A 13,041-nucleotide genomic window follows, 5' to 3' on the forward strand; every position below is an offset into this window, starting at 1 on the left:
AAAACATTTGATTTGCAATTATTGACAATATGTTTGAAAATGTACCAAATAATTCAACAATTTGAATAAAACTTGGATCATGTTACAACTATGATAACATACATCAGGGGAACTTTAAAGTTCTGTTAAATGGTTATTTATGTTCGGTTTCACTCACAGGATAATTTCACTTCCTGCTCTAACTCCCTCTCCTTGCTCACTCCTCCCACACAGACAAACACACACATTCACAGACACACACACATACACACCTGTAATAATACTTATCGACAGTTTTCATTTCGAGCTGCCCACTAGGTTGGAAGTGGGCAGGGGGTCTGGCTCAGGGACCCCTATTGTCTTCTAAGTGGGCCCATGGAAAATATGATTCCTGCCAGTGGCAGAGGTAATGAGCCTAAACCTGACGTGTGTGCATTAATGACTTTGTTTGTGTGTGTGTGTGTGTGTGTGTGTGTGTGTGTGTGTGTGTGTGTGTGTGTGTGTGTGTGTGTGTGTGTGTGTGTGTGTGTGTGTGTGTGTGTGTGTGTGTGTGTGTGTGTGTGTGTGTGTGTGTGTCTCAGTTTTGCTCACACGGATGTTTTGCTTTTCCGTAGATGGTGGGGGTCCTGACTGTGGCAGAGGCCTTTGTGTCTGGAGTGTATCGCTGCGTTGCCTCCAACTCTGCAGGCACGGACCAGCTAGACGTTTACTTCTACATCACAGGTGAGCAGATTGAATCATCTCCTCAGATGTAAAACCCATGGGCTTTTTTTCCTATTGTCCACATCTGTTGTATTTCAAATAATTCAAGTTAAATATATAAAGTTCCCTCAGGTCCTCCCCTTCTCAGAATCATCTCACTTTGAATAACTAGTTTCTGTCATCTGCTTTCTTTGGTCACTTTACTCCCACCTAGGCCTACAGTATATTAGCTCATCCACTTTATGCTTTGTCACTTACTTTTGTAATCCAGAACAATGAAAGAGAAGTGACATGGTCTTAATTCTTCTGTTCTATCTAGTCAAAGTCACCTGTTTTACTTGATGACGTTTTTTTTTTCGAAACTAATTGAGAACTCACATAAGAACATATTTTCCCTCAATGCATATACGCTGGAACCGCCTCAAAACATTTAGCTGTCAGATTGAAAGTGAAAAAGTGAGTGGGTTGTAACAGATGGTGTCCATTGTTATGTAATTCGTCATTCATCTTGTGATATGCTTTCACATTCCCAGTGAACACACACTCATACACACATATGGTGTTGCCTTTTCCTTAGCTAGAACTTTGGGAGTATTTATAAGTCTGTACACACTGACTTCTTTATTATGTTGTAGACAGTAGGGCCAAGATAAAATGTCCTGCAACCAACATTACAACCAGAAAAAGAAAAAAAAAGAACCAGAAGGGTTTATTAGTATATTTGAAGTGTTGTGTGGAGGAAACAGAACAGAGAGCCCATGCATTGCATGAAAGTTGTTATGTCTTTACAATTTGTAAGTAACATCTGTGCGGGAAGAAAAAGATAATGCTCAGACGAAAGGAGGCAGAAATGGTATCCTGAGTTCTAGGTTGCAGAAGAATACATCACAGAAAGGTCTTTGCGCTGCTGTGGAAAGAGCATGATGCTACTCATCTCTGAGCTCTAGAAATATCTATCTATCTATCTATCTATCTATCTATCTATCTATCTATCTATCTATCTATCTATCTATCTATCTATCTATCTATCTATCTATCTATCTATCTATCTATCTATCTATCTATCTATCTATCTATCTATCTATCTATCTATCTATCTATCTATCTATCTATCTATCTATCTATCTATCTATCTATCTATCTATGCTGTAAAATTTACTGTTCTTGACAAGTGTATGACAGAGTGAAGAAGTAAAACACACATTACGTAATGTAGGTGGAAATATTTGACACAACGAACCTAGCCTACGTGCGTGGCGGACTGCTGTTTTCTGGTTAGATGTGTAACTAAGCATGCAGTTTAATATTTTTTGTGTGTTGTAGTGAGTGTGTGTGCATGCGTAAGGCCGAGCTGAGCTGTAAGTGTGTGAGCAAGAGCGAAACAGGAACCAGGGACTCTTATCGTTCCACTTCCCCGTGCAGCGCACTTCCTTGGACTGGCAGGTCCGCTTTATTTCGGGAGGCCTTGGGGTGTTTGGGAAAGATAAACACTATCTGCCATCAGGAAACTCTCGAGCCGTTTCCACGGGAAGTTTCAAATGGCTAAAGTAAATAAAAATACTTTTCACTGTATTCCACTAGCTGCTTTTACCCACAATAGCCATTCAACATTATCGTCAAAGGTTACAGAAATTGGGGATTGGTCCAATCAGCTCTCCTGGTTTCAGGCACCGTACAGGATCCACATTTGCATGTTGAGAAACTGAGAGGGGGGCCTTATTCACCACACAGGAGATCGGCAAAGGTTTTTATCATGTTCATGTGACTCTCCCTCCCACCTGTTCTTCCTCATCCACCCAACTTTCCAACCCTCCTCTGTTTCCCTCAGACGTCCCAGGAGGCTTCAGTGTGAGCCAGGGGGAGGAGTCTACAGAGGGTGGAGACCTCCATCTCACCTGTGCAGCCAATAAATACCTGTACACGGCGTTGTCATGGCTGAGAGTGAACTACACAGAGGGCATTGGGTCCCACAGCCCTGCCCTGAGTGGTCAGCAGCTCACAACAGGGGAATTCTCCAACTTCCTGGTCCTGTCGCTAAGCAACCTGACAGCAGGAGACTCTGGGTCCTACAGATGCTCCGCCCGCCACCTGATCACCGCACAGGAGACGCACCTGCACACATGGGTTGTGGTCACAAGTGAGTAGTGGCAACATTGTGAGCTTCTCAACCATTATCGGCTTGTCAATGTTGTGCATTTGTGGGGAAGCTTACTTCAAAATAAATGAATAAGTTTCTTTTGTTACATGGCTTCTATCAACAGTAATACAGTAGATCACAGGTAATCATCTTATTTATAGCTTATCAATATATTATGCTTTTTTGGATTATCAAACCGATTTGAATATGGGCCTTGTACCAGGTCGTTGTAGTCAGGAGGGAGCTGATCCTCTTTGCTTGAAAGATTTACCAGCCGATCTACGTTCCAATCCTTGCTTTGGGTCATAAGCTTTGGGTAGGTGCATAGAGAATACGATTGTGGATACAAGTTTCCTCTGTTGGGTGGCTATGGGTGAGGGGCTTAGACTTCCGGAGTTAGAGTCACTACCCCTTCAAGTCAAAAGGGGGCGTTTGACGTGATTTTCGGGCATCTGATCAGTGTGCTTCCTCCTGGGTGCTTTCCTTTAGCGTTTCTTCTGGGCACATCCGACTTCAATGAGTCGTCATGATTCCTCACAACTCAATTTCAACAACAGCATATTCAAGTTGAGCTCTCTCTCTCTCTCTACGCTAAAACTTAGAGCCATCCCAAGTTGTCTGTGCATATAGGCTATGTTGCAAATGCATACGTACAATACAAACAAACAAACACCCCCACTCTCACAGAGTGCTGCTGCTTGGGAATTGGGTCCCCTCGACTTCCTGGGGCCCCACCCTGCCTTTGCTCTTGCGCTCCAGCTCAGCACCTCTTTCACGTGGGAATGAGCCCTTGTCTGGAGGAAGAGCATACAATGGCACTTCCCACAATGCCACATTTACAGGCCCCCACACAGAGCCGTAGGAACAATCAGCCAATCAGACACTGTCAGGCCCCAGCCCCCGCGGACAATCATCAATTGTTGTCCAGGAGGAAGATAGGGGAAACAACAATCAGTCGCCTTGGTTAAGTGACTTTTCTTCATGTCTTTTACTGCTGTTCTCTATACAATCAGGGCTCAACACGTCAACTTCCTCCACGCCACAAGGGAATAAACTGAAGAGACAGGGTGACCAGAGAGAGAGAGAAGTGGGGGATCAACAAAGTGGGGAAAAAGAGGGAGACTGGATGGGAGGGGGGATTCAAACGTATCGTTGGAGAGATTCTGTTTGTGAGGAGTCATCTGGTCTAATAATAGTCTCCGAGTATTGTACTTTAATTACAGTGCATGCGAAGAAATAAAACTACAACTCGTTGTGTGCACTCATAGGCCAATTGTTGCCCCCATGATGCAATACTATATCGTGTGTTTTATTTTATAAATGGGTTTGTATTTAAGAGAGAGTGAGGGACCCAAGAGATGCCATAACATCAGCTGACTCACAGGTTGAAGCCAAGTCCACTCTGCTGGAAGAATGTGTCACAACCAGCGCACCATTATTGTCCAAAAGTGGCAGAGGTCCAGAACACAGTGGGAAAAAATAGCACCGGTTTCACTTCATCACACATTTGTTTTAGTCTATAAATAACCACAACTGTACAAAAGACACAAATGTTGATTTTTTTTTTTTTAATTATTAAATTTTTTGGTGGGACAAATATTCATATAGGTAAACATAGGAATATATCAATGTATATCAAATATACTTTGTTTTAAGTAATTGTAGTCTATTTGAAGTTTGAACAGCAATATCTAAAGCTGTGTATTAATGACGGATCATAATATGATCTGGGAAATGGTAAAAGTGTTTGTAGTCGTGACAAACCCAATCCTAAAAAAAAAAAACACACACATATATATACACACTCATAAATCGACACTTGTAATATTCATGGGGTGTGACGTGTTTGTCCTTTCAGTTTTGGAGCCTCCGGTGCTGCTTCATAATTTGACAGATTGTACCGTCAATGTCAGCAGCTCTGTGGTCCTCAGCTGTCCCTCTGAAGGTGTCCCACCACCGACCATCACATGGTACAAGGACGAAAGCGCTCTGTCTCAAGGATCAGGTAAAAGAAAATACTATAATCATGCTAACTCTAGCTGTAGCTGTATTCTGGTGTCTAATTGGGCCACCATTTTTAGGTATTGTGATATCACCAGAAGATGGGACTCTCCATATTGACCGAATCACAGTAGAGGACCAGGGCCTGTATACGTGCCAGGCCACAAATGAGAGGGGATCTGCCGAGAGCTCTGCCTACATATGGGTCAACGGTAAGTGTCTGTTGACCAGAGGCCTCCCTGCCTTTGATTGGCTGATGTTAACTTCTTCTTAAATGTAGGACTCTGCCATATATGGGTACGTCTGTACTTCCATTGTTCCCAGTTCTGTAAATAGATGTGTCGTCTGGATGTATAGACATATACACTTTATCACATTGTTTTTATGGATGCTGTTTTTATGGAGGCGTGTTGTGTCAATTCTATTAATGGATGGATGATACGTCTGTTTATCAATCTCTGAGTAAATATTGATCAAAGACAGTCTTAACACAATACCAATGTAGGACACTCTCAGCCTTTTGTTCAGTTTTCCTCATTCACACACACACACACACACACACACACACTTCATCCGGTGGTAGCATAATAGGCAGGCCCCATGTGGTTCTTGTACCCCCACCCGCCTCCCCAGAGCAGAAGTGGTGGACTTATAGTGTGGAGAGAGGTGTGGCTGTGTGTGTGTGTGTGTGTGTGTGTGTGTGTGTGTGTGTGTGTGTGTGTGTGTGTGTGTGTGTGTGTGTGTGTGTGTGTGTGTGTGTGTGTGTGTGTGTGTGTGTGTGTGTGTGCGTGTGCGTGTTTGTGTGCGTGTGTGTGTGTGTGTGTGTTGTTGAGTTTTGATCAGTCAGGAAGGAAGCTGTCTCCCGTTTTTATTTCCTCTGGAAGGGCCCGGCCTGCATCTCAGAGAGAGGCTCTGCTCGGCAGTGAGCTGGTCATTTTTTGGGCAAAATAACAGGGGTTTAATGAGGAGGTTGGATGGTAGAGTTTATGGATTTTGGTGTTACAGTTAAAACCCAGTGCCCCAATTTGGAAAGGTGGAAGCAAAACAAATTCCAATTTGACATCTGATATCTCTTAAATCAAGTGTCTCTTATTATCTCAATTTGGAAAATTAAGAGAAATGTATTTGAATGTCGGAGTTGCATTTATTAAAGAGGACCTATTATACTACTTTTCTGGTCTTAATTTCTTGTTTTACACTGCTATAGAGCAACCTGACACGAATCACATCACAAAAAACTATGTAGATTTTCGGGAAGCTCTTTCTCTTATTTTGGCGATCCAGCACGTCCTGTCAACACTTGAGTGTGTGTGCTTCGGCAATCTCCGCTCCCTCCGCCTGTGCATCGGCCATCTCCGCTACCCCAAATCCGTTGTGATTGGTTACCTTCCTTCCGGAACACTTTCAGTGGCGGGAAGCGCGAGCATGGACCTATAAGGACGCGAGGCAGACGCGAGGCAGACGCGAGGCAGACGCGAGGCAGACGCGAGGCAGACGCGAGGCAGACGCGAGGCAGACGCGAGGCAGACGCGAGGCAGACGCGAGGCAGACGCGAGGCAGACGCGAACAGGGAAGTGACAGCATTACCATACATGGAAACATCCGCGTGGTGACTTCACAAAGTTACATGCGACGTCACAAAGTTACAAAGGGTAGACCGCTTTGAACACGTGACTTCTCGACTGGCTAGAATAGTGTTTAGTGCTCAGCACAGACACCCCAGACGGTCAGCAGGGAATACGTCGAAATGCATGTAAGTCATTATTTGATAATTTAGTATGGTTAAGCATGACTATGAATCATCATAACAACGTTTATAGGTCATAAAAGTCAAAAAGCATCATAGGTCCTCTTTAATGATAAAAATGGCTTCACTTACAAAAACACAATTCACTCATTCAAAGCTTTGTGAAAATAACAATATTCAAAGTCATATGCAGCACACTCCAGGACTGCCAGTGCATATTAACTTAATGTAATCACTTGTCAAATTAAAGCTACTTGGGCTTTTTATGTGTCTTTGTGCAGGTGTCTCCGAAGCCTCCTTTCTGGAAATTCCCACTCTCACCTGTACCTGCGTGGTGGCCACTCTCTTCTGGCTTTTCATCACGCTCTTCATTCGCAAACTGAAACAGGTGAGAAGCACAAAATAAAAAGGTTGTTTTTTACTTCTTTGATAAAACATATAATCAGAACATACAAGGGTATCTGAGTATATCTAGTCCTTTTAAACTGAATGAATCCATCTTCCTCACTAAATGAGTGGTGAGGCCACAGATAGCTTAATTCTGGTAGATGCCTAAAATGTTCTAATTCTTATAAAATGGCAATGCAGTTTTTCCTACCGGGTTAAATGTGCTTTTGTAATTATTTTCTGGAGCAAAGAGTGTTGGTTAAATGTTTTATTTTTTTCTTTCTTTTATCTTTTACAAAACACTCTAAAGTCCAATAGCTCTAACGCCAAACCAGAGTTCCTGTCAATCATTCTGGACACAGGAGAGGGGCCAATAGATGAGCAGTGTGAGCGATTGCAATACGACCCCAACCAATGGGAGTTCCCTCGGGAGCGGCTCAAATTAGGTACGTTCTATTATTCACTGGAAGTAAAACGTGCAGAAATGGATGTTTGTGAGCATGATGGTCTTACACTGTGAATCTATAAAGCTGGAAGGATTCTGGGAAGGTAATGCTAACGATGGGAGATGTATTTAAGATCACGCCACAGATAGCAGGACTTTCTCACAGGTCTTATCTGGCTATTATTGGGAGTGACTCTCATTCCATTAATCAGACTGTGTGTCTGTGTTGTCTGTGGTGAGCTAATCAAGTGCAGTGTGGGGGTGTGTGAACGGTGTTGACTGGAACTAATCAGCTGGCAGTATCATAAGGGCGGGATTGGGTCAGATGGACTGTTGATGGGGGCTGAGGTTTTCTTTTATCAGCCTCCCACGTCCGGTATGGATGATAATGTCAATTAATGAAGTAGTTCCATTAGAGAAATAAAAAAACACACTTCCCCTTTCCCCCTGTTGGAGTCACTCAAAGTCTTTCTCTTTCCTTCAGGGAAACCTCTGGGCCGCGGGGCCTTCGGTAAAGTCATTCAGGCGTCCGCCTTCGGTATAGACAACGGCACCGGCTGCAGCACTGTCGCTGTCAAGATGCTCAAAGGTGCCAAGATCGTCTCCCTGTTTTTCTGAGAAAAGAAAAATGACAATTCCCTGCAAATAGAAGACATTTATGCCACTTTTTATTTCTTTTCTGCCCTTTGTCCACCAGAGGGAGCTACAGCCAGTGAACACAAAGCTCTGATGACCGAACTGAAGATCCTCAACCACATGGGACATCATCTGAATGTAGTCAACCTACTGGGAGCCTGCACCAAGCCAGGAGGTGTGTGTGTGTGTGTGTGTGTGTGTGTGTGTGTGTGTGTGTGTGTGTGTGTGTGTGTGTGTGTGTGTGTGTGTGTGTGTGTGTGTGTGTGTGTGTGTGTGTGTGTGTGTGTGTGTGCGTGTGTGTGTGTGTGTGTGTGTGTGTGCGTGTGTGAGTGTGTGTGTGTGTGTGTGTGTGTGTGTGTGTGTGTGTGTGTGTGTGTGTGCACATTATCGTATGCACATGTTATTTTTCAAGCATGTTCTGCCCTCACAGTTGAAATAACTGTAATATACGTGTGTTTTATGTGCGTGTGCAGGTCCACTGATGGTCATTGTTGAGTACTGCTGTTACGGAAATCTCTCTGCCTTCCTGAAAACCAAGAGAGAAGTGTTTGTGCACAACGGGGTGAGCTCGGCAGCCTCACAGCTGCCTATACTGTATACAGTTAAAGATGGTGTCATGACAGACGTGTTAAGTGTGAAACCGGACCTCTATGGTTAGTGCAAACATGTTTCACACATGCCCATGTCCCCCACACTTCAGCTTCTCCGTGTTGTTGAGAAAAGAGCAGAATAATTTCTGCCCTTTGTGCTGCACACACAATTACAAAATCATCACACTTAAAAAACTAACTTCTGCAAACAGTTTGAGGTTTGAAGATGTTATCTGTTCTTGAGCGGGACGTTTACTTCCTTAATTTCCTCACAAGTTTAGACCTTACTATAAGCTGTAGCCTCAAAGGTCATTGTCACACTGCGAAACATGTTTATGAAATACTGAAGACATCCATTCAAACCATTAACAATACTTATTTTCACTCTCGGTTACACCGTATCTTACAACAATGAATTGGTTTCTCCCCTATCGTAGCTGGCCGGAGGAAAGGATAGAGGGCCAGGTGGGGTCGGCAACATTAGAACAGAGTTTGATAAGAGTGAAGAGAATCCCCTTGGTAAGAGAGGAGCTGGGTAAACATTGTCAAACATTGTATGTGCATGATCAAACTGTTTCATTACATCCCTGTTTCCTACTTCTCTTTCTTCCTGTAGATACCAAATCTGTCTCTAACTCTCCTTTATTCCTGGAGGATCTTATCTCCTTCTGCTTCCAGGTGGCGCGTGGGATGGAGTTCCTGGCCTCTCGCAAGGTCTGACACTTGGTGTGTGTGTGTGTGTGTGTGTGTGTGTGTGTGTGTGTGTGTGTGTGTGTGTGTGTGTGTGTGTGTGTGTGTGTGTGTGTGTGTGTGTGTGTGTGTGTGTGTGTGTGTGTGTGTGTGTGTGTGTGTGAGCATACAGGTACACTGTTTCATGTAAGTCATTATTTGTTATCTCTGTGCTTCTACATCAGTGTATTCATCGAGACCTGGCGGCCAGGAACATTTTGCTTTCTGACAATAAAGTGGTAAAGATTTGCGACTTCGGCCTTGCGAGAGACATCTACAAAGACCCTGACTACGTCCGCAAGGGAGATGTGAGTCTTTTTTTATTTTTTTTGGTGACACTTTATTACAAGGTACACAAAATTGTAGCAACGACTACATAGTTATTTATACATTACCTACTACATCGTTTTTGGGGGGAGGTTCTGTGGTCTCTCCAGCCAGACTTTGAACGCTTTTTTTTGTAACTAGTTTCTTTTTTTTTTAGTTACTACTACCTAGTTCTGTATTAACTAGATATATATATATATATATATATATATATATATATATATATATATTTTAGTAACTACTACATATTTGTTTATTTTATTCTAGTTTTTAGTAGGCATAACAACTACATAGTTATGCATTACCTACTAGGGTTTTTAGGGTTTCTGTGGCCTAACGTCTTTTCAGCCAGACTTTGAACGTTTCCTCATGAGCACTCTTTTGTAACCCTGCTCCCTGTGATGTTGTTGGCTCACAGGCCCGCCTCCCTCTGAAGTGGATGTCTCCAGAGTCCATCTTTGACAAGGTGTTCACTACGCAAAGTGACGTGTGGTCTTATGGCATTCTGCTGTGGGAGATCTTCTCTTTGGGTAGGAGGAAGTGGACAAACTAAACAATCCAATACAAAAGCAACAAAATACTCTAATCTGATACCTTTTTGCAAGATGTTGACCCAACCCTTTTATATGTGCGATCACATACTGATGTATGGTGTGTGTCTGTCCAACAGGAGCGTCCCCGTACCCTGGTCTTCACATAGATGAAGAGTTCTGTCACAGGCTGAAGGCAGGAACAAGGATGCGAGCACCTGAATACAGCACAACTGAGATGTGGGTGTTTTCAACACTTACTGAAATCAGCCAAGGGAGAGGGGATGTAGTAAATTGGGCCCCTATTATTCAATATGTTTATTTATTTTTAAAACAATCAAAACCTGTTTTGGGGGAACATATACTGTAGATCAGTTAGAAAAGTAGCCAGGTTCAAACCTTTATGTCTCCGCTCAGTGATACTGTTAGATGTAATACCAAACTTCATACCTGTGTGTGTGTGTGTGTGTGTGTGTGTGTGTGTGTGTGTGTGTGTGTGTGTGTGTGTGTGTGTGTGTGTGTGTGTGTGTGCGTGTGTGTGTGTGTGTGTGTGTGTGTGCGTGTGCGTGTGCAGTTACAGCACCATGCTGGCATGCTGGGAGGCCGCCCCCTTGGATCGACCCACGTTCACTAACCTGGTGGAGACCCTTGGAGACCTGCTACAAGCCAGGGTTCAGCAGGTCAGACTTTTATTGTTTAAAGATCTCACTTCATCAGGCTTATGATTAAATTTTTTTTTTGTCCAGGAAAATGTTTCTCAATGTGAATAGGCCGCAGGTGTAAATACCCAAATTTGTTCCTTCTCCTTTAACAGGATGGGAAGGATTATATTCCTCTGGGTTCATTCGCGACTGCAGACTCTGTTCACAGCAAGACCTTCAAAGAAAACCCGCTTGCAGTCACAAACCTTAGGTGAGGAAACATTATAGAGAAAACGAACACATTATGCAATTTAAGTTAACTGCATGTACTGTGTCTGAGCGAGCGCACCTTGATTTGTATGTGTGCAGATTGGATTCATAAGTAAAGAATGGCAGGTGCAGATGTGAAAGTGATGGGAGTGAGCTACGTGAGGTTACTGAAACTAAATTCAGTATTAACAGGAAACAGGTTGACAAAGTAGAGAAATTTCCAACTTGTGTTTTGACTCTGATCCCAATCTGTCCAGTTACATGCGGGGTATGGCCACTCTTCAGATTTTTGAGGAACTGCCCTGCGAGGAACCAGACAGCCCTGTAAGAAGGAACACCTTCACTTCTGCTTGCACACACACACTCACGCACACACACACACACAAATACACACAAAGTAAGGAGATAAGACAGAATGCATCCTCACTTTGTCAAAACTGAATAATTTTCAGAGGGAACACGTGAAAAAAACTACAAACAATAAAACGATTTTTTTTTGGAAAAACCAAAAAGCTCTCTAATAAGCTTGGTGTTTCCATCCTCTCTGTTTTAGGATGGGCAGAGCGACAGCGGCATGGTCCTGCCGTCCGAGGAGCTGAATCTTCTGACGTGGAACAATCCCACTGAGAACAAGAAACGCAGCAGGTTGGGACATCTGATCAGTTAAATTTTAAACCCGTCAATTCCCGCCTGCCAGCCCAGACCTCTCATTATCTGCAAATGTCAAACGTTCAGTTGCACGCATTTACATTTCTTTTTCAGTTGAATAGAAAGATTACAATCAGTGCCCGCTTGTGATGAGTCTCGAAAGAAGGAATCAGTGCAGACATGTTGTTCCTATCAGGCAACATTCAATTGTGTCTTAATTATATATCAACCCCAATTAATTAACATTGCATAAATATCATTGGCAGTATCGTTGATCCAGTAGCTTATCGATATACCGGTCAAGCACCGATACCAATTAAGTATCAGTTCTCGTTAACCGTCCCTAGTCAAAGTTCATTACCAAAAAAAATCGGTCCATGAACAAATCTTAAATGTATCATTAACAAGGTTTTTTTGTTTTGTTTTAATATGTGTTAAGGTTCTTCAACTTCTCTAAGTCTCGGGACAAACAGGTGCCTTTCCCGACAAATGACATCGCTGCTCTCCATGACGACGAGCCGTCCATCTCGGCGTGTGAATGGGAGTCTGACGAGGGCGCCTCCCCTCCTCCAGACTACAACTCTGCTTTTCTCTACCCCTCCCTCTAGCATCCCGTCCTGTCTGTGGGACTCTTTGAAGGCTTACTTTAACACAGGGTAAACATATTCTGCTTTCACTGTTGGCGTCCTCTACCTCATTATGATATTCACATGTATTCATTCCTCCTCCTCCTCCCTCGGCTAAACCTAGAATCAGTTTCTCTAGATCAGACACAAAACACCCTTTCTTGCTTCTCTGTAGTTTCCAAAATCGTATAAGCTGCCTCAGTATTACCAAGTATTATCCCACAGCACCCTTCATAGAGCAGCTAAGCGTTAACTGATAGTAGGCTACTTCCCTCACATGCGGTTATGCAGAATGTATTCACTGACTTTCCACTACTATGGCTTAATGTATTGGTACCTCATGTGCTAAGCTTTGTGAGGAGAAACACTGCTGTATGAAATAATTGTTTCTCCCACACAGTAACTTTATGCTGGAAAAAAAAAAGTTATTATCCACTGAATTATAGTATGTGATGTATCTATCTGTATTTATTTGAATGTTGTAATCATTTTCATGTATTCATTCCTTGTCAACTGATTTTGTCCCTTTTTTACCTTTTGTAAATATAAATAAAGACACAGTTGCAAGTTTATTAGGTACACCTAGCCCAAACTAATATGGTCTATTACAACCGTTCTGCAATAAAATGTGTCATGTTCATTTTCA

General features: G+C 43.0%; 1 protein-coding gene across 2 annotated transcripts in view; it reads left to right on the forward strand.

Moving 5' to 3' along the window:
• flt1 (fms related receptor tyrosine kinase 1) overlaps positions 1-12,377 on the forward strand; it is a gene marked incomplete at its 3' end in the record, with an annotated part of 30,759 nt that extends 18,382 nt beyond the window's left edge. For both annotated transcript variants that reach the window (XM_080049851.1, XM_080049852.1), the window contains exons 12-30: positions 594-702; positions 2,510-2,818; positions 4,677-4,823; positions 4,900-5,031; positions 6,848-6,954; positions 7,264-7,399; positions 7,883-7,987; positions 8,096-8,209; positions 8,508-8,596; positions 9,062-9,143; positions 9,241-9,338; positions 9,539-9,661; positions 10,099-10,210; positions 10,351-10,450; positions 10,785-10,890; positions 11,025-11,122; positions 11,379-11,445; positions 11,675-11,766; positions 12,209-12,377. In XM_080049851.1, coding sequence (XP_079905977.1) covers positions 594-702; positions 2,510-2,818; positions 4,677-4,823; positions 4,900-5,031; positions 6,848-6,954; positions 7,264-7,399; positions 7,883-7,987; positions 8,096-8,209; positions 8,508-8,596; positions 9,062-9,143; positions 9,241-9,338; positions 9,539-9,661; positions 10,099-10,210; positions 10,351-10,450; positions 10,785-10,890; positions 11,025-11,122; positions 11,379-11,445; positions 11,675-11,766; positions 12,209-12,377 — 2,295 coding nt within the window. The remainder of the gene's footprint in view (positions 1-593; positions 703-2,509; positions 2,819-4,676; positions 4,824-4,899; positions 5,032-6,847; positions 6,955-7,263; positions 7,400-7,882; positions 7,988-8,095; positions 8,210-8,507; positions 8,597-9,061; positions 9,144-9,240; positions 9,339-9,538; positions 9,662-10,098; positions 10,211-10,350; positions 10,451-10,784; positions 10,891-11,024; positions 11,123-11,378; positions 11,446-11,674; positions 11,767-12,208) is intronic.
• Between the last annotated feature and the right edge of the window lie 664 nt (positions 12,378-13,041).

Source organism: Ammodytes marinus (assembly GCF_949987685.1).
Source record: "Ammodytes marinus genome assembly, chromosome: 21".
In the NCBI taxonomy this organism is placed as follows: Eukaryota; Metazoa; Chordata; class Actinopteri; order Uranoscopiformes; family Ammodytidae; genus Ammodytes; species Ammodytes marinus.